This window comes from Panicum virgatum, chromosome 6K (assembly GCF_016808335.1).
Source record: "Panicum virgatum strain AP13 chromosome 6K, P.virgatum_v5, whole genome shotgun sequence".
NCBI classification, from domain to species: Eukaryota; Viridiplantae; Streptophyta; class Magnoliopsida; order Poales; family Poaceae; genus Panicum; species Panicum virgatum.
In genome coordinates this window covers 10,087,214-10,109,364 of record NC_053141.1, presented here as the reverse complement: position 1 = coordinate 10,109,364, position 22,151 = coordinate 10,087,214, and the positions used below count along the sequence as shown (strand labels likewise).

The 22,151-nt window shown below is 42.1% G+C and overlaps 1 protein-coding gene and 1 pseudogene across 1 annotated transcript; one reads left to right on the top strand and one right to left on the bottom strand.

Moving 5' to 3' along the window:
• Positions 1-9,382: 9,382 nt before the first annotated feature.
• Positions 9,383-13,655, bottom strand: LOC120711669 (pentatricopeptide repeat-containing protein At3g59040-like). Its single transcript, XM_039997262.1, has 7 exons — positions 13,452-13,655; positions 12,501-12,819; positions 12,075-12,365; positions 11,072-11,320; positions 10,874-10,998; positions 10,249-10,347; positions 9,383-10,164 (listed from the first exon to the last, which is right to left on the bottom strand). Exons 1-7 carry the CDS (start codon positions 13,505-13,507, stop codon positions 9,498-9,500), a joined length of 1,806 nt encoding a protein of 601 aa, XP_039853196.1. The 5' UTR covers positions 13,508-13,655; the 3' UTR covers positions 9,383-9,497.
• Positions 13,656-16,313: 2,658 nt separating this feature from the next.
• LOC120711666 lies at positions 16,314-20,165 on the top strand (annotated as a pseudogene).
• The last annotated feature ends 1,986 nt before the right edge of the window (positions 20,166-22,151 follow it).

Sequence of the window (22,151 nt, the reverse complement as noted above, 5' to 3'; positions counted from 1 at the left end):
GCACACCTCTGCAGAGTTAAAACCTATTCGAATAGCCGTGCCCACGGTACTGGGCGAGTTACGGTGTGGTCACATAACTAGTGTTTATTGTGGGATAGGTTGGCGTGAGTTGTTTTGGGAAAGTGTCCGGCAGTTGTGCCGTGTGCTACGGCGGATGAGGAGTCCGGTAGCAACTTAAAACTTGGATCCTGTGTGGATCAACCCTTCGTGTTACTCGGTATAAGAAAACTGGTTTTGGAAATGCTTTCTTTCAAATGAACCCTTGCATGAAATATTGTTTTCCGCAAAAGTAAACCTTATCCTTGATTTATCATGTGCATTATATTCTGTTTATACCCCCTCCGTGGGTGTGGTTGGACTTGCTGAGTATGTTTGTACTCACCCCATTCTTTATATTTACAGAAGAAGGTCCAGACTTTGTACCTGACGATGTTGAGTAGGGGTACCGTCCTGCACCCAGCCTTGCCTGTGGATTAGGGTCACCCGCAGAAGATACCGCATGGCGCAATACTCTGATGAGCCCCTTTTTGTATTTAATATCGTAGTGTGTGTGTGGATTGTAATCCTCGCGATAGTGGCGCTTCTCTGCTCACTACCGCGTAGAGTTGTACGGTGATGAACCATCTGATGTAATAAATGTGTCCTCAGCCTCTTAGGACTGATGTTTGTATCGCATTTAAGTCTTCTCTTATGAGGGGACGCTTCACAACCTTGCCTGTGGTGTTGACCCTCTGCAAGATGCTTCTGCTAGCGCGTTACTCTGAGCCCGAGCTGAAAACCGTCTGGGTTGTGCTTTGGTGTATCACCGTAGCTATTTTATTGCTTATCATCGTTTGCATCGAGTGTCCGCCTCCTCGGAGGTTTATACGGTAACTGAACCATCTATTGAATAAATGTGTTATCAGCCTCCTGGGACTGATATTTGTATCACATTTAGTCTCTACTTATGTGGGGACGCTTCAGGTGGTATCAGGACCGTAGGCTGGCTGTAGGACGTGACCCATAGGACCGAGGACCTTTTCTAAGCCAGTTTTCCACTAGATCTTTCCCTGCTTAGCCATCCTCTCACACAGCACTTACCTTTGGCCTTTGCCTGGTTCTAGATGGCTGATGATGGATGGAGTGGCGGAATCTGTCCCGCAGAGCCTGGCCTCCCTAAGTTGTTGCTACTCAGCCTGGAACGCGTCGGAGTTGTGGACCCACCGAAGTACATCTATCGGGAGTACGACTCTAGGGGCACCCTTCGGTGCGACATGATGATCTTCGTGAGAAAAAACAGCCGCTATCCTGACATGGAACCCTGATTCGTCTCCACCACTGGCTTTTGCTTCCCGGACACCTACCGAAAGGCCGCCCGAAAAGCCCTGCGACGTCTGCGTGTGGTTTACAAACATCATCTTTAGCGGACTCCTATGGGATTTTTCCCGCCTGCTGGAGGAAGAGGACGCTCATGGATTGCCCGGATGAGAGGACTTCGGAGGGAAGAAGAAGAACTAGAAGATACGGTCTCCCACATATCCATCTACCTCACTGGCTTGGACCAACTCTACCGCGAACAGGCGGCACAACTGAAACACCAAATCCGCAGGGCAGAAAAGGCAATCCAAGAAATGGAGTTACAACAAAAAAGAGCCATACAAACCGAGAACTCCCTAGCCGCTCTCCAAACCCAATGGCAAAACTATGAGGCGCTCAGGACAGAAGCTGGATTGTTAGAAGAAGAACCCGAAGAAACCCATTGGGATAAGGGTACTCAGACCGAAGATGAAGTGTTGGAGCAGTGTCTTCCACCAAAGAAGCACCCTATCCAGATTGAGAAAGAGTCTCCATGATAGGAGAGTAGCACACCTAAGCTAGAACCTCTATCCTAATAATCATATACCCATGGAAAATGTACCCCACCCTGTTGTAATAATAAGAACCATCTATCCCCTTTTGTACCCAAGTATTTGTACAAAGCTTGTTCACCCTATCTTTGTTTTCAGATGGCTGAGGAAGGATGGACCCAGGGCATTTGCTAAGTTGCCCCTGGCTTCCCCATCCTTTTGATCAATGCCCTAGAGAGTCTTGGTGTTTCGGAATGCCCAAGGTACTACAGCAGGGAGTACGAGCATCATGGTACCCTCCGCTGCAGGGTGATCTTGGTCATCGCCAAAAGTGACCGCTACTCCGACATCCAGCCATGGCGAGTGACCGCCACGGGGTTTAGGTATCAAGACACCTATCCCTTGGTTGTTAGGAAGGCGCTCCGTTATCTGTGCCGGATTTTTTAAGGACACCTCGCCCCCACACCAATGAGGTTCTTTTCTCCGGCCGTCAGAACCCCAGTTTGGGAGGCTCGCATGAGAAGCCTAGAACGGCGCCGCCATGAAGAGGACCCCCTGTACCAAGTGGCTACTTACCTAGCCTCCTTGGATCAGCTCTTCGACAAGCAAGCCAGCATCCTAAGGGAGCAAACCCATCGGGCCGAGCAAACAGAGCTCGCGGTAAGAATAGAAATTTTGGTGAAAAATTACCCTCCAATCATTTTTTCAATTGAATATTCAAATATAGGTATCCTCTATTCTGGATTTCATGCTAACGAAAGATGAAGAGCAAGAATATCTCTCTAGACTACACACAAGATATAAAAAGTTGTTGAAAAATACAAATATGGCCTATAGGAAGCTTGCAAGGATCGATGGACAAATCATGACACGCCTACGCATAGAAATCACATGAACCTACCCCTATCTATCAGGTCCAGCAGCAGCAGTTCATGTAGGAGCAAGAATCTAAGTATATGCATTCTTAATTTGTAAGAACATTTCTTTGGATGAGTTTGCTGATGCGATATGGATACAAGATATTTTACCTGTTTGACCGAAGTCAGTAGGGAATCCAAAACCTATTTGTTTTATATTTTTTATTCCAGATGCCCGTTTAACTCGCTCCCAATAAGAGTCGAACCTAAATCTTCCTGAGGCTATCCAGATGCTATAACTATTAGGCTAGAGACCCTTTCGCAAGACATTTTATCTGTTACATACTGGGATCATATATTGATCAGCCTCAAAAGTATGCAATATACCGATAATATACCAAGAAGCACAAGGCTTCAGAGTTGTGTCTGTTCATGCAGAAAGAGGCCCATGGGCCCTTTCAGCCTCATTGGGACAAGTAGCAAATCGACATGTTCTAATTCAACCTCAGTCTATTGGGGCGTGTTTGATAGGGTGGCCCGTGGGCTCAGCTGGGAGCGCATTCACGCGTTTGGCTCCACTTTGCCCTCCCTCGGCCCGGCCTGTTGGGGCCAAAACCACCCCCTCGGCCTGGCTTCAGTCGTACGCGAAAAATCACCGTAGCTGGAGAGCCCGGCTCCGCACGGCGCAAGTTGGGCAATTTGGGGGCGATTTTGGGTTGCCAGCCCGGCTTCCAGGCGCTCCCCAAACAATACCTGAGGACGCCCAAGCTGGGTTGGGCCACTGCGCCAAACAAGGATGGGTGGTCCATTGCCACCAGGCTCTGGCCGGCCATGGCCCGGTCGCTGGGCCGGGCTGGCCACAACCACCCTCCCAAACACGCCCTTGGGCTCTCCAACTTTTTTAACTGTCATGCTAAAAAAAACATTTTTTTAACTGCCCACTACGGACTACTTTCTTATGGAAGTAGTAACAACTTCGCTCCATACCATTGAGATGCTAAGACATCCAAAATACATATAGGAGTTACATTGCCATCACTTAAAAAAAACCCAAAAAAATAAATTGGTTTAGGATAATTTTTTCTTTTCTATACATTGACAATCATAAAGTAATAAAGGTGCTAAGAAATTCATTCAGATTCAGGAATTTTGGGTTTCCCACGAATTAACTGCACAGAGCCCTCGTGAGAGAAGTCCCCGACCACTTGTATCCAGGTTGGGTTACCTCATCAAGTAATAAAGCTTTTGAACTTTATTTGGCAGATGAATGGATCTGAAAAGGTTAACCACTTCTATAGAGTGAGCTGGTGAACAATTGATGTAAAAAAAAGTTCTTCGTTCACTTTAGGATTACTAAAAAATATTTCAATGGTATTACATTAAACAACATACAGACTGTGACTTCCTAATTTTCCAAAAAAGTTTTGGACTCAGATTCGCCCTTTTTTATCTTCTCTACACATAGAAGGATACAAACTAAAAAGCACCCTATTAGTAGCTGGACAACAAAAAATTTACTCAAGTTCATGCTCAAAGTTAGCCATTTACAGTGGGCGGTTTATGTTAGAAAAAAATATTTTCCTTTCACTGATGACGCTTAGGAAATTTCCAAGGTTGTGTTGAACAAAATACTAATTGGATTATTCCAGGATTAAGAAATTTGACAGAACATGAATTAATTATTGCAGGAGGTCCACGTTTGAGAAATCTCTAAACTACTAGTATATTTCCTCTCACTCTCATTAGCTAAATAGCTTTCGAATTTCTATCCAGATGGATCTGAATAAAATTTGATTTTGGATTAATTATCTCAGTCCGTGCTCAATGTTAACCATTACATACAGTGATCTGGTGAGCAATTCATGTAACTTTTTTTTCTTTCACTCATGAAGCTTAAAAGTACCTCAGTGGTTTTTGAAAATGTAATAAAGGCTGCCATTTTTTCCCAAAAAAGTTTTAGACTTCGATTCAGATGTTTTTTTCTTCTCTTCACACTGAAGGGCAGAAACTAAAAAACACCTTATTCGTAGCTTCAACAACAACAAAGAGACCAACTTCTTTATTCGAGGTCACAACACTAGTGACCCAACACGAGCAACTCATACTACACAGAGAAAACTGTGCCCACCAAAAGGTAAAATGAAAGGGATGCCATATGCTCAGATAAAAAGGAGAGCAAGACTATCCAGCTCCAAGACTCATCTCTCTCTCCTACAAACTTAGGCTTTGATCTTCAAGCACTCGGTTTTCGCCATCGGGACAAGGAAGGCCAGCTTGTCGGCACAGTACATCGGGGTGTCAAGGACTTCCTTGGTGTGGCTCCCATTGTGAGAAGGTGCCCTTGGTGGCTCCAAGGCTTCCTTGTCATCCTCCATAATTGTGTCAAGGATCTTTGGGAGCTTAGCACGCCTGATGATCGATGGCATCTTTGATGGCGCAACCTCCATTGTGATTCGGCCAATGAGTTGAACCATATTTTTTGCTATGGTGATGAGAGATGGCCTGTAATCAAGCCTAAGAATGTACGAGAGGCTGAGAGAGGAGGGTTGAAGAATAGAAAGAGGGCTCAAGGGGGCATCTGGGTATTGCTTAGTGTTGCCTCCCTTGGCGCCTGCTGGCTCCCAAGAGGTTGTCTTTGGAGGTTGAAGAATAGAAAGAGTGTTCAAGGGGGCATCAGGCCAGGCAATTTCTGTATGTTTGCTTGCCTTGGTGCCTGGCTCCCAAGAGGTTGTCTTTGGGGGTTTATATAGCCGGAGCTTCATGGACATTTTGCAAGTTACTGCACATGCAAATTGATGTGGGTAAAGAGGACACTAATTTCTGAAGGCGATCTTTCCAGAGAATGAATGAGCTGAAAGCGAAATGTTGGAAGCAGAAAATGACCATCGATCAGAAGATGGCCATACATGTCAAATAGAAAATTCAGAGGTTGTGTAATCATATCACGCATTCCATTGTCGTCGTACTTTTTTACTGTCCCTTTCAACAAAGAAATTCAGAAGAGAACATGAATTATTTTACATTTATTTCCCAGCAAACAACCATTTTGGTTTTCAAAGAACTTGAGAAAAGCAACATGTATACTGCCCCACTAATATTTGAGATCTGCTACTGAGTACAGACTCAATATTACTTTCAGAAGCAGAGATACATATTTACTCTTTATAATCTGTTAGGGCCTTTCATCATATAATAGCACAAATAGTAGTTTGATGATTATCTATCATAAAATAAATCAAGAATCCTTCCCTCGTTTGCATATCAAAACATTCTTTTTCAATTATAGAATACTGTATTGACTGTTCAGTATTCTTAGCAAACTAGCATTTTCCTTTCTAATTTTTTTTCTCCAAAGCATTTTCCTTTCCAAAATGGAAGAGTACATGTATAGCAAAGATAAAAAAAATTCTCTTAAGTATTCCAAACGATTTTGCACATAACCTGTTTGATAGCTATTGAAATATTGAAAGGAAAAGATGACACTCGATATAGCAATATGATCGTGAGCATGCACTATTACAAAAATGACGCTTAACAAACTAATTAAGGCCCCAGGAGCAGTACTTGTATTGATTTTTATATATGAAGGGTATTTATTTGTCAGTACTGTCTGTTTTTTTGGCAAATTACTAGAAATTCTTCAGAGAATAGAAACATAACAACCATGGATTTATTTTAATTATTGACACAACAAATCAGAAAAAAACCTCTAACATTTCATTGCCACTGAAACAATAGAAGCAAAGCGTGTAGGCATTACGAGATTTTTTTAAACAGTTTTTGCTTAACTTTCAATGAGGTAGAGGCATACACGGAACTGCACAGGGCTCTGTGGACTGCAGGGCAAGGAGAGCTGCCAATGCAAGGGGTAACCTGGCGGCGAGGGCAGCCGCACGGCGACGGGGGCGGTTGCTTTCTTGCACCTTTTGGCAATGAAGGAGCTGGATCATGATAGATCTTGAAGTGATCTGGTGTTGATGTGTCCCTTCAACAACTCCGCTGAAATGTTAAGCATAGGAATTTTGTACTGAAAGAACACGGTGTTGTATGACTGTGTTTGGAATGCAGGAATTTCATTCAGAAACGATTGATCCGCATAAACTTGGAGAGAACAAAAACCATGTGGCTACCGAACTCGCTCAGTTAACCTTAAAAAGGGAACATATCAGGTGCAAACTAACCCCTTCGTGCAAAGCATGCAAACTTCAATATGATCCACCGGATCAACATCCAAAGAGCACGAAGGAGTTAGTTTACACCTGATATGTTCTCAATCTTAAGGGATCCGTGCAAACCTTTTGGATAAACATTTTCTTGATGGTGAGAATCACATAAACAAATGAAGAGAAAATAAGCCATTCGACCTCAGAGAAATGGCAAAGCGACGGATCAATGCCATCCGCAACAGCACGTACGGGCGCCGGCGACGTGCCGCCATTCATGGCGCCAGCTCGCTACCGGCCGGCATCAGTCGCCAGACAGTCGCCGCAAGACCAACCAACACACGGTCGACAGCGAGACCGCCGTCCAAGCTGCAACGCCGCTGTGGTCCCTCTTCAGTTAGTACAATACACCCTCATAATAAAAACATAGCAAAAATAGCCTCTTTTTTTCTCCTAAACACACAAAAAAAATGGTAAAACAGCTTCTTGAGATGACTCTGCATGTGCCATTTTTGGGTATTCAAATCAAATTTCAAACTGACATATGACGGAAATTCGAAAAGTTCGACTGCAAGCAACCCAAAACGACATCAACTTTTCCTCGACTGGATGTAGTAGTACAGCTACAGCATCTGCTTTTCTGTGTCAATGACTACTAGTGCCAGGAGAAGCAAGATTTTGATCTGAAATCAGAGCCGAATGATGGGTCACTCTTGCCCCAATCAGGATCCAAGCCACATGCAGGGTGTTGCACTGTTGCTGCATGTTGCTGTCAGGCAGATGAGCAAGATCTAGCGTGGGATCCAGCACCAGCAGGTTACCTGAGGATCAGAGAGGAGAGTGCCAACAGAAACCGACTTTTGTCTTTTTCTTGGTTTTGCCGGAGATTTGTTCATGAAAGTATATGGATGACAAACAGAGTATCCGTAGAGTGTTTAAACAGGAATGCATGAAGAATTAACATGGAATTATCATCAGAGATGAAAAAGAAATCGGACTACGAACGAACCGCATCAATAGATTTCATCCTAGCAGTTCATTTCTTATTGTCGAAGAAAATGGAAATTCTTGAAGGAGCTCCAGAATGGGCGGCAGAAAATTCCAATTGTGTTAACATATAATTTCTTCCTGAAATCCTCAGATTTCCTTTTCACCATGACTAATGAAACCGCCATATAAAACACGCAGTGAATAGTTTTTGCAACAGTGAATCTCAATTTCATGAACAGTAGAGCAAAGCCTAGAAATATCAGGGTGGTAATATTGGGTCACCATGCAGCGCAGATGTGTGGAACAACTGACAGACATAGTTCAGTTTTATGAATAAGTGCTAGGAAAGCTAGTCTGTCAAAGAACTATTCTTAATTTCTTATTGATAGTAACAGTAAGTGGCAGCACGTCCTCTGTTAAAGAAAAAGGCTTTACCCAGAAGTAACAAAACCTCCTGTGATTTCGGAAGGGCAACCAAAAGAATGCTCACGTAAAAGTTTGGTAAACAAGTCAATGATTACCCTAGTTTCTTCTTGTCAGATTTGACTTACTCAGTTCGAAACATTCTACTTTATGTTGATTGGTAAACCAGAATTGACCAAAAAAAAGGGAAAATTCGATTCATGCCACCACAACTCCGTGAATTTGGGTTTCATGTTGAAAATCATGCCACTCAATGGCATGGATTTCAACATGAAATCCAATTTCAAGAAATTGTAGTGGCATGGATCCAACTAACCCAAAAAAAAACAGGTCTTTAGAAAATCCACCAACCTCCTATAGTTGTCAGAAGCGAGAAAAATTAAATTTTAACAAATTGTAAGAACTCATTGAAATCTCCTTTTTTATCAGGCTGACCCAAATTGTGTAGAAGTTGCATTCCATATCTAAATAACATCGATGTGTCCACTACTACTACTAAATAAAACACCGCATTATCAACAAAGTAAATGGCTAAGAAATACAGAAGCACTTGATGTACAAGCTCAAAAAAATTTCTCCCATGTGATGAGATATGGCAAGAATTAATAATCTTCAGATGTCCCGTGTAACAGTTACTAACACTGTAACACATCAAGGATGGGCAGTCACAAGGTGTTACTGTCTACATATACCTCAGCAAGATTCTTCGCCTTCTGCTGGCAGAAACTAGTCCTTGATATGTAACAGTGGATGTGCTTATGTTCATCTCATCTTTCATAATTCTAGTATGCGAAGTTATGTCCTAAACAGCATGTTTAAATTTATGTATCAAAAGCATAGACATAATCGAACACAGATTCAATCACATGTAACCAAGTAGCAATAAGTTTAGAAACAAGTTGAACAATCGAGAAGTTCTAGTATACCCAATTCTGATGTAATTCCTACACAGCAGGTGGAACTGACCGGTTGGGGTCATTGGTATTTGGTCTGTATCCGATGTGGCTGCAGTCAATCAGAAATACAGGTACAACTTACCTAATGACCCATCAAACCTGAGGAATCACTTTTTGTCCTTCTGTCTTACCTTACTTCCTTTGAAAGACACGGCTAGATAAAAACATCACTCAGGATTTGAGACAAGCTGTATTAACATTTCAAGTTGGTTCTTTTGTATACGAAATGCCATCATCTGATCATGAGTTTGTCGAAAAAAATATACACCAACGTTTATGACATCAACTAGCAAAATTTAGTTCTCTCTTATCTTTGAAAGAAACAAAATTGAATTCTTCACCATCCTCTTCCTCATAATCATCGTCGTCATCCTCATCCTCATCAAAAGCATAATTACCAGTCCTGATCCTACCATTTACATGGTTTTTTGCAGGCATGTCATCTAACGAACGGTGATTTCCAGAATCAGTTTGTGTAATTTCATGCTCATCAGCATCATCGACCTCTTCATTATAGGGTTTCACTTCCAGCTGGACTGCACCATTCCCTACCAATTCATTCGCTTCTTGCTGTTCTTCGGGTGTTTTGGCAAGTGAAAGTAGAATGTTTTTTGCTTTCTGGTCTGGTGGGTATCCACGAGCTTCCATTTCTTTGAACCAAATCACGGCATTTCCAAAATCTGAGTTCCTGCCATGTACATCCATGATAGTAGTATAGATGGTCTGGTTGGGTTCAACACCCTGGATCCTCATTCTCTCATACACCCGCATAACTTTCTCAACATTATTTAACTTTGAATAGCCTTTCATCAGAGTTCCATAAACCACAACATTGGGCTTCAAACCATCCTCTTTAATCCTACGGAAAAATTTCTCAGCTCCATTCATGTCAGAAGCATTTACATAAGCTAATACCATAGTTGTATAAGAGCAAAGATCAGGCTCAACCCTGAAACAGAAAATGGTGTGATAAGGTGAGAAATGAACAGTCCAATTTATTTCTGAAAGGTAGGTACAATGACGTGAGTTGTACCTGTGTCTTCTCATTGCCTTGAAAACTGTATTAGCCTCATCTACCAATCCAGATATTGCAAATGCATCAAGCAAGATGTTATATGATTTGCGTGTCGGCCTGCAAAATAGCATACTTCAATACTACTCACAAGAACATTTCAATCTTAAGCAGATATTCTCCACTGAACATTTGTTTTAACTCCAAGCATAGTTTTCAGCTTATTCATGGAATACATAGACTTGAACTGATGAAAGAAAGTCTCTAGCTTGACTTCCTTCTATTTTAAAGTAAGGCCGTGCTTGACCACATGGCTCAAAATGAACAGTACCAAGACTGACAATCACACATGGTCATGGGCCAACTCTTCAATACACTTAAGATTTGCATACAATCAACACTCATACAGAGAAATTTTACAGGAAATTAGTGGTACAAGTTTAACTAGATCAAACATCTTGGGTTCTATACCTCATTCAAAAACTATTTAGTCCCTCAAGTTTTTCACTAACCATGCCCCTGGGGCTAGAAGTCCTTAGTAAGGAAGATCTCCAAACACCCTTACTTGCACTAGCAAAACTATGTCCGAAATTTCTCAAGTAGCCTCAAACTGTATAAGGCAATAAAAACAGTGATAGAGAAGGACCTGACTCCAGCATCAAGCATCTCTTCAAAAACTGCCAATGCTTCTTCTTCCCTCCTGGCTTTCCCATAAGCTTTGATGAGCAGGGAATAGCTCACAACATCTGGTTTCAGCCCTGCTCTTTGCATCTAAAATTTGAGGCATTTATCAGGGGAAACAAAATTGATGATTGTCTGATTGGGCAATTAAATGGTGAAGTACCTGATCATAAATACTTGAAACTTCCTTGTAGTCTGTTTCAAATGACATCAAACTGTTAAAAGTAACTGTAGATAGTGGAATTCCTCTGTCGGACATCTGTGCAAATAGCTTACGAGCCTGGGCATAGTCACCAGATTTCTTGTACATGTAAATCATCATATGAAACATCTTCTGGTCTGGCTTAAATGAAGCTCTTTTTTCATTAAGAAGGTCCTCAAATATAGCTTCAGCTTCCTTATATTTGTCACCCTGCCAAAATTAACAATTAATTTGTTACAAACAAAAGTATGAGTTCAGGGAATCAGGAATCATCATAACTAGTTTTCTGAAGGGATTTATGATGGAGAAAAGTGCAAACATCCTACTAAAAGTCACTAATAGTTGCAAATACCACACCACACTACAATTTAAATACTATCCACATGTCTTCTCTTGTTTCAGATTCACACGTGGAGGTATTTGATCGAGAATGAAGCTATGCCTTGCGTTTCAGGTGCAAGACACTTAGCGCCCCCTACCTAAGTGGAACCCTTGAGTTAGGGTCTCAATGGTGCTAGGTGAGCTCCATGATGAGGCAATTCCTGATAATTTTATGATATTAAGGTGCAATTCTGGTGGTTTGGGATTTCAATTTGTGTATGCTTCATGTAAGCCATATTTTGTTTAAATTTCAATGTTGCAGCATATGTGTCCCATCCAACATGAGTTTGCAATAAGAGAGATGTGGGGTGCTAAACGCAACTCCATGATGACTGTTCAAACATTGTTATTATAAAAAGAGGACACACAGACTACAGATCTGTAAACATTTACAGTGGAAAAGATCATCCGGATTGAGAATGCATAAATGGATAGTGTAAAAGCAGAATCAAAGTAGCAGAGTGGTTTGTTCTAATTCGAATTGACAGCGGACACTAAATATCGGACCGATTTTCATCCATTTTTAGTGGCTAAATCATTACAGTAATAGTGTATAGATAGTATAAAGCAGCAAAATACTGACCTCCACTAAAGATTTCAAAATGATTTGATATGTAACAGGTGATGGTTCAGGGCCTGATGCCTGCATCCTACGGAATACTGCTTCCGCCTTACGGTACTGCTTGCCTCTTCCATACGCCTCCATTAGACCAGTCTGAGATATCACACTGGGCTGGTAACCTTTCTTGTTCATGTATTTTAGGACTCTTTCTGCCCTGCTAAAATCTCCCAACTTTCCATAAGCTGTCACAAGCATCAGGAAGTCCATCTCAGTGAAGTCCCACCAATGCTGTGTCCTGAGCCATTCGAGAATCTGAAAAGAACAGAGTATAGGAACTCAAATAGCTTAGAATCCTGAAAGTGGATTATTTCGATATTGAAGAATCGCATCTAGCTGTTTAGTCACTAAGCTAGTTTCTATATGGGTCATCTGCAAGTGAAAATATACCTCGCTGACAATATTCCATTTTTTCAGTTGCTTGAACCGCATGAGTGTTCCAAGAATAACATCCCTTGGAAGTGGCTCTTTCCCGCTTCGCTGAGTCTTCAGAATGGATACAGCCGACCCTCTCTCCTCTATCTCCCTCATCATTCTCCTCCAATTCTTCTGCTCAGCCTCATCAGCAGCATCCTTGAAGACTTCCTCTTTCCTTTTCCGTTGCATAAACTTTCTGGTTGCCAACATCCCATGGCAAACCACCTCAAGCCTGCGATTGCTGCTGATCTTCACATTGCATATTGGTAAACCGGAGGACACTTTTGCTTTGCTGAAACAGTCAAACATGTTCCAAACAGAGTTAACCGAAGGAGAAAAAAACATCGTCACAGGAAAAATGCAAAATGTAACACACTCAAATGCATTTCAATTCATCGATTATACAGAAAATTACAACTGGTAATGCTGCAAAACAGCATTTCTCTTTATTTTTCTCTTCACCGTAAAGCTAGGGTCGCATCCGGACTGAACACCTTAGGCCTAACAGCGACACCAGCCCCAAATGCTTCAATAATAACCATTCACCACGCAGGCAAAAGGAAGCAGCCCATCAGTGAAAACCCCGCCAAAGATCACATTTTTACCCTGAAATTGACACGCACCCGCCGCACAAACCGTCCACCACCGGCCGATTAACGCGCAGGCAGCCGTGAATCGGAGACCTGTCTGTGGCTGGCTCCACACTTCCCCCCATGACTGCCTACCTACACAGCTGTACGAACACCCACTGGCGAGAAGCTTAACGTTCCCACCCTCGCGTCCCCACGGCGAACTACATAACAGAAGAGCAAACCACCGCGCGGATTGCATCCAAGAACGGCCCCCCGCGGTTCTCGCGCGCGGGAAATCGCCGGGAGGAAGAAGAACGGGGGCGACCGGAGGAAGAAGGGAGGGAGCACGCACCAGAGGCTGGAGGGGAAGGAGAGCGGGGACTGGGACCCAATCGCCGCCGCCTCCATTGGAGCGGGGAGCCTTATCGGCTGCAGCGGGGGAGTGGGAGCGAGCTGAGGCTGAGCTGCGGAGAACCTCTCCTTCCTCGCGCGCTTAAACCCCTCCTCTCCCCATTTTGCCTCTGGAATCTGGATGAGATGAATTGATGATGATGGTGGTGGCAGGAGGATCTTTTCCACCGGGAGAGAAGAGGATAAGCATGGGCCGGCTCCGATGGGCCCGTCTCGCTTTAGGCCCGTTTTAGGATTAGGCTCACTGTAAACCCGGGCCGTTTTCCTTTTTGCTCTATGCACGGAAACGTGGAGTTTTTTTTTTAAAGAATTTTGGTATTTTTTGCTCCTATTTCGAACTTAAATGGTGATTTTGCTGCTGGCTGCCATCCCGAATGCAAGTGCAAATGTTAGAAGTCACATGTGTGACTGGCAGTCAAATCATTATACAAGACTCAATAACTATTTTTTCAGAATAATTTCTTTTGTTTCTGAAATAATTATTACTGTTTGTGCAACAAATAAAAATTATTCCGGAACAAAAAAATTCGAAATAAATTTTCTTCGAAAAAATTTGACTACATATATGAACTTGTTTGTTGGATCGATCTAGGCCGACTAGTATTTCACTTCGAAATAGGATAAGAACGTCAAAACCTATTTTTTAAAAAAAAAATTGTACAGTTTGTACAAATTTGAACTACGTGGTGTAACCCTCATAAATTAAAGGAATGTCCAGTGACACTTTTTTCCCCGCAAACGTGGCTCGCTTTTTCTCCAGTGGAGCCGCATGTGGTTGTTTCGGGTTGACTGCGAAAGTGCACAACTTTGTCACCGATGCCAGCACACTGACTGCACAGTGACCTATCGAGAAGCGCAACCGCTGACATGTGGGACCAGCAATATGATGCTGCAGTTTTCTTCTTTCTGTTTTTTTTTCAATATACCAAAGTGGATCCTTCTCATCTCGGCACTGTGCTATGTCGCCATTTTTTTCTGACGGTAGCAACGATCATTACCTTTCATGAAAAAGAGAAGAGGAAAAAAGCTATTTACCTCTGTTTTAAGTTATAGTTCGTTTGATTTTTTAGACTTCAAGTTTAACCCTTCATCTTATTCAAAATATTTGTACAAACATAGTAAAAATTAAGTTATATTTGGAGAACTTTCATTAATAAAGCAAGATATAACAAAAAAAAATTACGTAATATTTTGTTATTTTTTTGAATAAGACGAGTGGTCAAATTTGCGGTAAAAAAAAACAAACGAACTACTCTCTCCGTTCCAAATTATAAGACATTCCAAGAATCTTTGAGAGTCAAAGCAATCTCAAGTTTGACCAAGATTATAGAGAGAAATATAAAGATTTATGATATCAAATTGATGTACTATGAAAATATAACTAATAAAAAATCTAATGATACTTAGTTTATATAATAAATTTTATTATTTTATTATATAAATTTAGTCAAATATAAAAAATTTTAACTCTCCAAGATTGTTAAAATATCTTATAATTTGGAACGGAGGGAGTATAATTTAAAACCGAGGGAGTACAAAACTTTATCCCCAAGTACACCAGGAATAGGTGAGGCCTGTGAACAAGATCAGCACATATGTGCAGCAGGATGCAGACTGCAGGACCACGACATTGAGCAAATGCATTGAACCTGGACTTATCTCAAAACTATAATCATTAGTTTTATTTAACCTTTATACCTGCTTTTTATGTTACATAGAAGGATCGTATCGTCAAGATATCTGCTATAGTTTTTGCCACATGTTTTTGAGGAGTTTCCACTTCTCTTATAAGTCATACTTTATCATCACTAACTCTTTAAGAGCATGTTTAATAATATAGCCAACAGAGCATCCGTCACTTCATATACAGCCAATTAAAAGTCCAATCATATAATAGTGTGGCCATAACATAGACTAAATCATTAATGTTTGGTCCACCTTATCATCTCAAAAAAGATTTAGGAACATGTGCTTCAGCCGCCCATAAACTCTCTCTTCTCTTTCGTCCAACTCAGGCCTTGTTTGGATGCACCGTATAAAATTTTTGAAATAGAATCTTTGCACATTTGAAGTATTAAATATAAACTAATTATAGAATTCGTCTGTAGACAATGAGACAAATTTATTAAGACTAATTAATTCGTCATTAGCACATATTTATTGTAGCAATTTATTGTCTAGTCATGGTCTAAATTAGGCTCATTAGATTCGACTTGTAATTTACAAGCAAACTATGCAATTAGTTTTTTTATTTTGTTTAGATTTAATACTCCATGCATGTGCTGCAAGATAGTTTTGGAATTTTGAATTTTGCATCTAAACAATGGCTCATTACAAATTTGATGTGGCAAGCCGCTTAGTCTATCATTCAATTAAGCTTGTTATAAGCTATATGGAAGCCTGACACTATGCTAAATGCGTCTGTATGCCATCAACATCAAGCTATGACAATCACCACGTGATTTTTTTTCCATACAATAAATTTCTGGTCCTGCATGGTAGATATCAGTACCACGTCTTGGTAGGAGTGAGTAATAATGGATAAAAGGATGGATTTGCAATCTGCATGCAGGGCAGTACTCTGATTTCACTGACTTGTACGTTTCATTACCAACTAGAATTTATAGTCTCCACGTGAATCAATCAGAGTACGTGACACGGTGAAAAAAACAAACTGAAAAGTATCGTCATTGTTTTTTTTAAAAAAGAAAGGTGTCGTCATTGTTTGAAGATGTAGCTTATTGTTTGTATTACTGTATCAGTCAGTCTTTTCGTTATCCATGGGAGTGCTGAACAGTGAACTACTGAACTCTGTGCAAGCCTCCTGTGGCCTGTTGCCTGTATATATATAGGCGCCGTGCCCTTCACTATTCTTCCTCGAAAGGAGGAAGAAACCAAGACGCTGATTTAGTGAGAGCTCACTGCTGCGCCTGTGCGTGCTCCTTGATCGAATCGAGTCGAGACCGGCCCGAATCCAATCCAAGGTGAGCATCCATCTCTAAAAGCCCCGTCATTTTCCCTCTCCCCTGAACCCTCGCGTGCTCACGATTCTGCGGTTCCTAAAGACCGGATCAGGCGACCCTGTAGATTCTGCGCGCGTTTCTTTTTCTTGATTCCTTCGGGTTCTTGCCCTAAAAATTCTTCCTTTTTCACCGGGGTTCATTCCAGTGCTCCCTCCTGGTCTTCTCCCAAATGCTGAAATTGGAAAGGGAACTCGAGTTACTCGACGACTAGTTGCGCTTTTATTTAAAGTTCTATACTCCTTCCGTCCTAGTATATAAGGCGTAATCATTTTTACTCAAGTCACATGATATAAGGCGCGTTCTGTCTAGACACACGTTCATCGATGTAGTAATACTAGTATTGATAGAGAGAATTATTGGGACGACGGGAGTATTTACAAAGGGGAGCATTGGATCTCTGTGTATCTGATTTGGTTGAGCTGAGACTTTCTTTAGTGACCTTCCGAGAAAAAAAAAAGGATTTGGTTTGGGACTGCGATTCAAAGATGATGGAAAAAAAAGGATGTATCACTGTTTTTTTATGAGAGGTTGAGATTTGTAGGCTTACAACAGATAATACAGTACTATTGTATTAGTATATCTGATAAATATATATTTTAAAAAAGCAAATCACTGACCAATTGGATGTTTCTGTACTGATAAGCTTCCGAAGTACTACGATTTTCTGCCACAGCTCTGAACAAATGACACAGCTGTCAGGATTTCGAGCCTGGACTCCACCTGCTTGGTTCTTTGTTTTCGTCAACATATCTTTCTCCCTCTTGTTCTTAGGCCAGTCTCAGTTCATAGTTTTAATGTGTGTCTTTCTGTACCAGGGATGGCAACAGGGAGCGAAGCCACGAAGCCGGCTGAGGCTGTGCTTGAGTGGAACAAACAGGACAACAAGAGGATGCTTCACACAGTTTACCGTGTCGGCAACCTAGAGCGCACAATCAAGTATGTTTCTGTGTTCAATTTTAAGCAACATTTTTAGTATCTAGAGCTAGTATCATGCTTCTGATGTATACTTCTGATTCTGGTAGGTACTACACGGAATGCTTTGGGATGAAGCTGCTGAGGAAAAGAGACGTGCCTGACGAGAAGTACACCAACGCCTTCCTTGGGTTTGGACCAGAGGACACCAACTTTGCACTTGAATTGACATACAGTATGTTCACCAATGCAACCTGCCAAATTTTTTTTTGTGGCACAAAAATTATTTCAATATTCTACTTCATATTTGCATGTGTATTGACCTGATAATAAAGAAATTATTAATGGATATGCTTCTCTCTTCATATAAACTAATCAATTCTTGTCCTGGAAAAACACTTTCATTTTCTTCGACATCCTAATGTGCTAACAAGTTCACTCTTGTTCAACAGACTATGGTGTTGACAAGTATGACATCGGAGAGGGCTTTGGGCATTTCGGGATCGTTAATGAGGATGTAAGTATTGTCCATTATTTGCAGATCCACCGTCGCCGCTGCAGACAGCCTTTTTATGATATCATGTATGCAAATGTAGGTGTACAGGTTTGCTGAGAATATAAAATCCAAGGGTGGCAACATTACTCGTGAACCTGGTCCTGTCAAGAGAGGATCCACTGTTATTGCCTTTGCAGAAGACCCCGATGGTTACCGGTTTGCGCTTATTCAGAGGGCTGAGACACCTGAGCCTCTTTGCCAAATCATGCTTCGTGTTGGTGATCTTGAGCGTTCTATTAAGTTCTATGAGAAGGTACTTTCTTTTCTTTTGTAAGGGTAGGCGCTATTACAGAAGTTATAAGTGCTAAATGTTTCTTCTTTATGTCTCTTGAGCTGCAGCACCGTGCTCATACATGGTGCATGTTTTGTTGTCATTCAGGCCCTTGGGATGAAGCTCCTAAGATAGAAGGATGTGCCCGATTATACGGTACCTTCAATTACTTGGTGCATAAAGAATGTTGCCAAATTTCACAACGATGAGAGAATGGCATGCAATTTTTCCCTCAGATGTGATGTTCTTTCAATTTTAGACTGAATATATTTTTTCCTTGAACAGCATACCATTGCAAAGTTGGGCTATGGTGATGAAGACAAGACAACTTCTCTGGAGCTGATATATAACTATGGTGTCACAGAATATAGCAAGGGCAATGCATATGCTCAGGTGCGTATATGAAATCTTTTTTGCAGGTTTCGGTTGTGATGGTGGTGTGGGTTCCTTTGGTTTGTGGGTTGAGCCATTGTCCTTCCCGTGTTGCTTGCTGCTATTCGGTGTTGTCGTTGTATTTTCTTGCTTGTGTGTGTGATTCTTCAGTGTTTCTCCGTTTTTAGTCCTTTGCATTTTTGTGTTGGTCAAACTTTGTTTGGCCGCATCAAAATTGTATTGTAACTACTTTCTTTTTAATAAAAAACATGCTCAGCCATGGCCGCGAAAAAGAAATATTTATCTGCGGTATTTGTCAAATAAGGTCTTAGCATTTCTTGATGATCCTCCTTATCCAAGTGCAGGTTGCTATTGGCACCAATGATGTGTACAAGAGTGCCGAGGTTGTCGATCTTGCGACCAAAGAACTAGGGGGCAAGATTTTGCGACAGCCAGGGCCGCTACCTGGGATCAACACAAAGATAACCTCTTTTGTTGACCCAGATGGCTGGAAAGTGGTACGCCTTCCATCTGTGCTGTACTGTTAACCAGTAAATGACTGACTGCGTTCTTCTCAAATCTATAATAATGCCAATAATTTTTTGGCAGAAACTAGGCACAACTTGTAGTTTAAAAGCTTAATTCTGAAGCATATGTGACGCCGAGCCATTACTTGTGAAACAGGATCCTACCTTGGGAGACTAATAAAGCAAAAGACTAGTCATCTTTAGCAAAATGTGGCAGAAACGGCACAATTTTAATGCGAGATTGACACCATACCTATATTCATGAATGCTATCATTATCCCATCAAAATTATAATGCAATCTGATTATTTTTATGGCTCTTTTACGGTTCTCCTCTTTCCTCTTGAGATGTAAGATATAAATTCAAGCTGAAACGGTGATTAAGAAGAGAACATATCAGGTGCAAACCAACCTCTCCGTGCAAATTATGAAAACTTCAATCTGGACTATCAGATCAACATCCAAGGGGAGGGGCGTCAAATCATTTTTTTTTCATGTGAAAGGATAATGGGCGTGAAGGCCGGCATGATGAATCTGTCTATAGGAAACAGCGATGATCAATTAAAGGAATTGGATCTGGGGCATGCACAAAATTGGTTCAGATATCTGCCAAAAGAAAAATATGTGTGACATACTCTTTTTATTTTGTTTTTATTTTTGAAGTTTGAGCTGCACGGTGGTAACGTATTAGTTTCCGAATGTTTCTTTTGAAATAAAGTGTCCAGAAAATGTGACATTCTATCCTTGACATTACAGGTTCTTGTTGACCACGCTGACTTCATCAAGGAACTCCAGTGAAGACCGGACGCTCTGGTTCCGTGCCTATGGTTCCATTTATTAATTAATCTCCATTGAATTGAAACTTTATCGTTATCATTGGTGTTAGGATGATGCTTGTCCATGATGTAATAAACGGGGTTTGGTGGGATGTATATTAAGGCCCCGATGAACTGAATGAAATAAAACTGCTGCTGCAGAGATTGTGGGACTGGCTATGTGGTTGTGCCTGTTTTTTCTCTTTTTTGAAGTTAAGGCATGAGCGCCCAGTGGCGAAGCTAGAGCAAATTGAAGGGAGGTGTATTAACCTTGTGAGTGTATAAAGTTGACCTGTGGAGGTGCATATATGGTGAAAAATTAGATCTAATCACTGCTTTTGTAAAATTTCGTGGTGCATAGGCACCTCCTAATTTCTACCTAGCTTCGCCCCTGGGAGCACTGTCAAACCATATAAGAAGGTTTTGCCTGTTACTAGTATGGAATTGCTACCTGCAGCAACATGTTAAAATCATTTTTGAATTCGAATGAGTCTATTGATGAGAGCATCAATATTGTTAAGCTCATGCTAAGGACGTGAGGGGTGGGCACCTGCCACGTGTGCACCAAATATTTTCCAAATAGATGAGAAATATAATATACTTATTTAATTTCACATTTATAGATTTTTTCTAAAAAAGATCAGTTAATGAGGAATGTGGAGTACTCACTCCTGGTTGTGATGAGTGAATTGTCAACCGTGCGGTGTGATAGTGTGCTTGGTCTTTGGTTGGAGGTACACGGGCAGTGAAGGGCAGCCGAGACTGGAGCTCGGGCGGGGCGGCAGCTATGGCGTCCACTCCTGGATCGAGGGTGCAAGCGCCGACGGATGGCGGGTTTCTTGGTTTGCGCCACAAAACCAAGCTGGGGACGGCGGTTGAAGACGCCAAGTCGTGGAGGCACGGCGTCGGTCTCGGGACTGGCGGAGGAACGGGTGTCGACGACGTCTAGGGCCTCGCTGCGGGCGAGGAGGTGACGGGCGTCGGGCGGCGTCTAGGTCCGTCAGAAGGCCGAGGCGGGAACGGCGTCCAGGGCCACGGCGTGGAGGCGGGAATCTTCCCGCGCGTGGAGTTTTGGCGGTTTTCTCAAAACCGGCCACCTACCCGGGTTTTGCGGACCCTCCAAATCTGCGGACCGGATCTTCATCTACGTGGCGGCATCGCGGAGAAGACTTCGATTCGAAGAAACAACCTCGGCCGTCGGATGAGTCCTTGTATCTTTTTCCGGTTTTGCCCCTACAGACTTTCTAGTGTCTAGTTAAGTCTAGGGGTAGTTTAGTCTTTTAGTCCTAGAGTTAGTGGGCATAAATATCCCCTCACCCACTCTCTCTCTGGATCTTCGCCTGGCGTCCAGAAGGAGCCGCCCCCTCTCTCCCAGGCGTCTCCTCCTTCTCCTCCCTCTTCCTTCATTTCTCTATAGGGTTAGGATTTTAGGGATATGGATTTTTGAGACTCTTGTATGAAATTGATCGGAAAAGGAGGCCCTCTCCTCCTTGTGCCCTCGGGGCTTTTGAATTCGTGTCAATTTCATACATCATGTGCTTTGTTTGGTTGAAATTCTATTTTCGCGTGTCGATTCTTGTGCACGAGATGAGGGGTTGTTTCTTGATGATCACGTGACTCTTTGAAGTAATTCTAATCCATCTAGGCTAGTGCTAAAACCCGCGGAATCACGAGTCCCTTCGAAACGACGTTTTTGCGTTCTTGAGAAAACCCCGTTCTTGCTCGGGAATTCCTCGATTCCTCCCAAACCATGGACTGATTCGTCGATTCCTTCCGTGGACATATTCACAAGTCCTTTGTGATCATGCCTACAAAATTTGGTGAGACTTGGACTTCATTTGGCCCTTCGATCATCAAGTTTGTCAAAAGTCGCGGGCTGAAAAATTCGTTTCTGGGCACGCGTAGACTTTTTCCTATCATCGGTTAAACCGGCGCTTGTGATATGTTGCGTCGGATCAACCGGTGAGTTGGTTTTTCGGCTGTTAGGGTTTTGGTGTTTGGTTCATTGCACCGGCGTATAGAAGTCTCTTAGCATCGGTTCAACCGGTGTTCAGTTTGATCCGTTTTGCAGTCTCTCTGGACAACTGCACCGGTGCTTTGGATTTGACTGCGTCGGTTTAACCGGTGCTTGGTAAGTCAGTTTTGGAGCCTCTCTGGACAACTGCA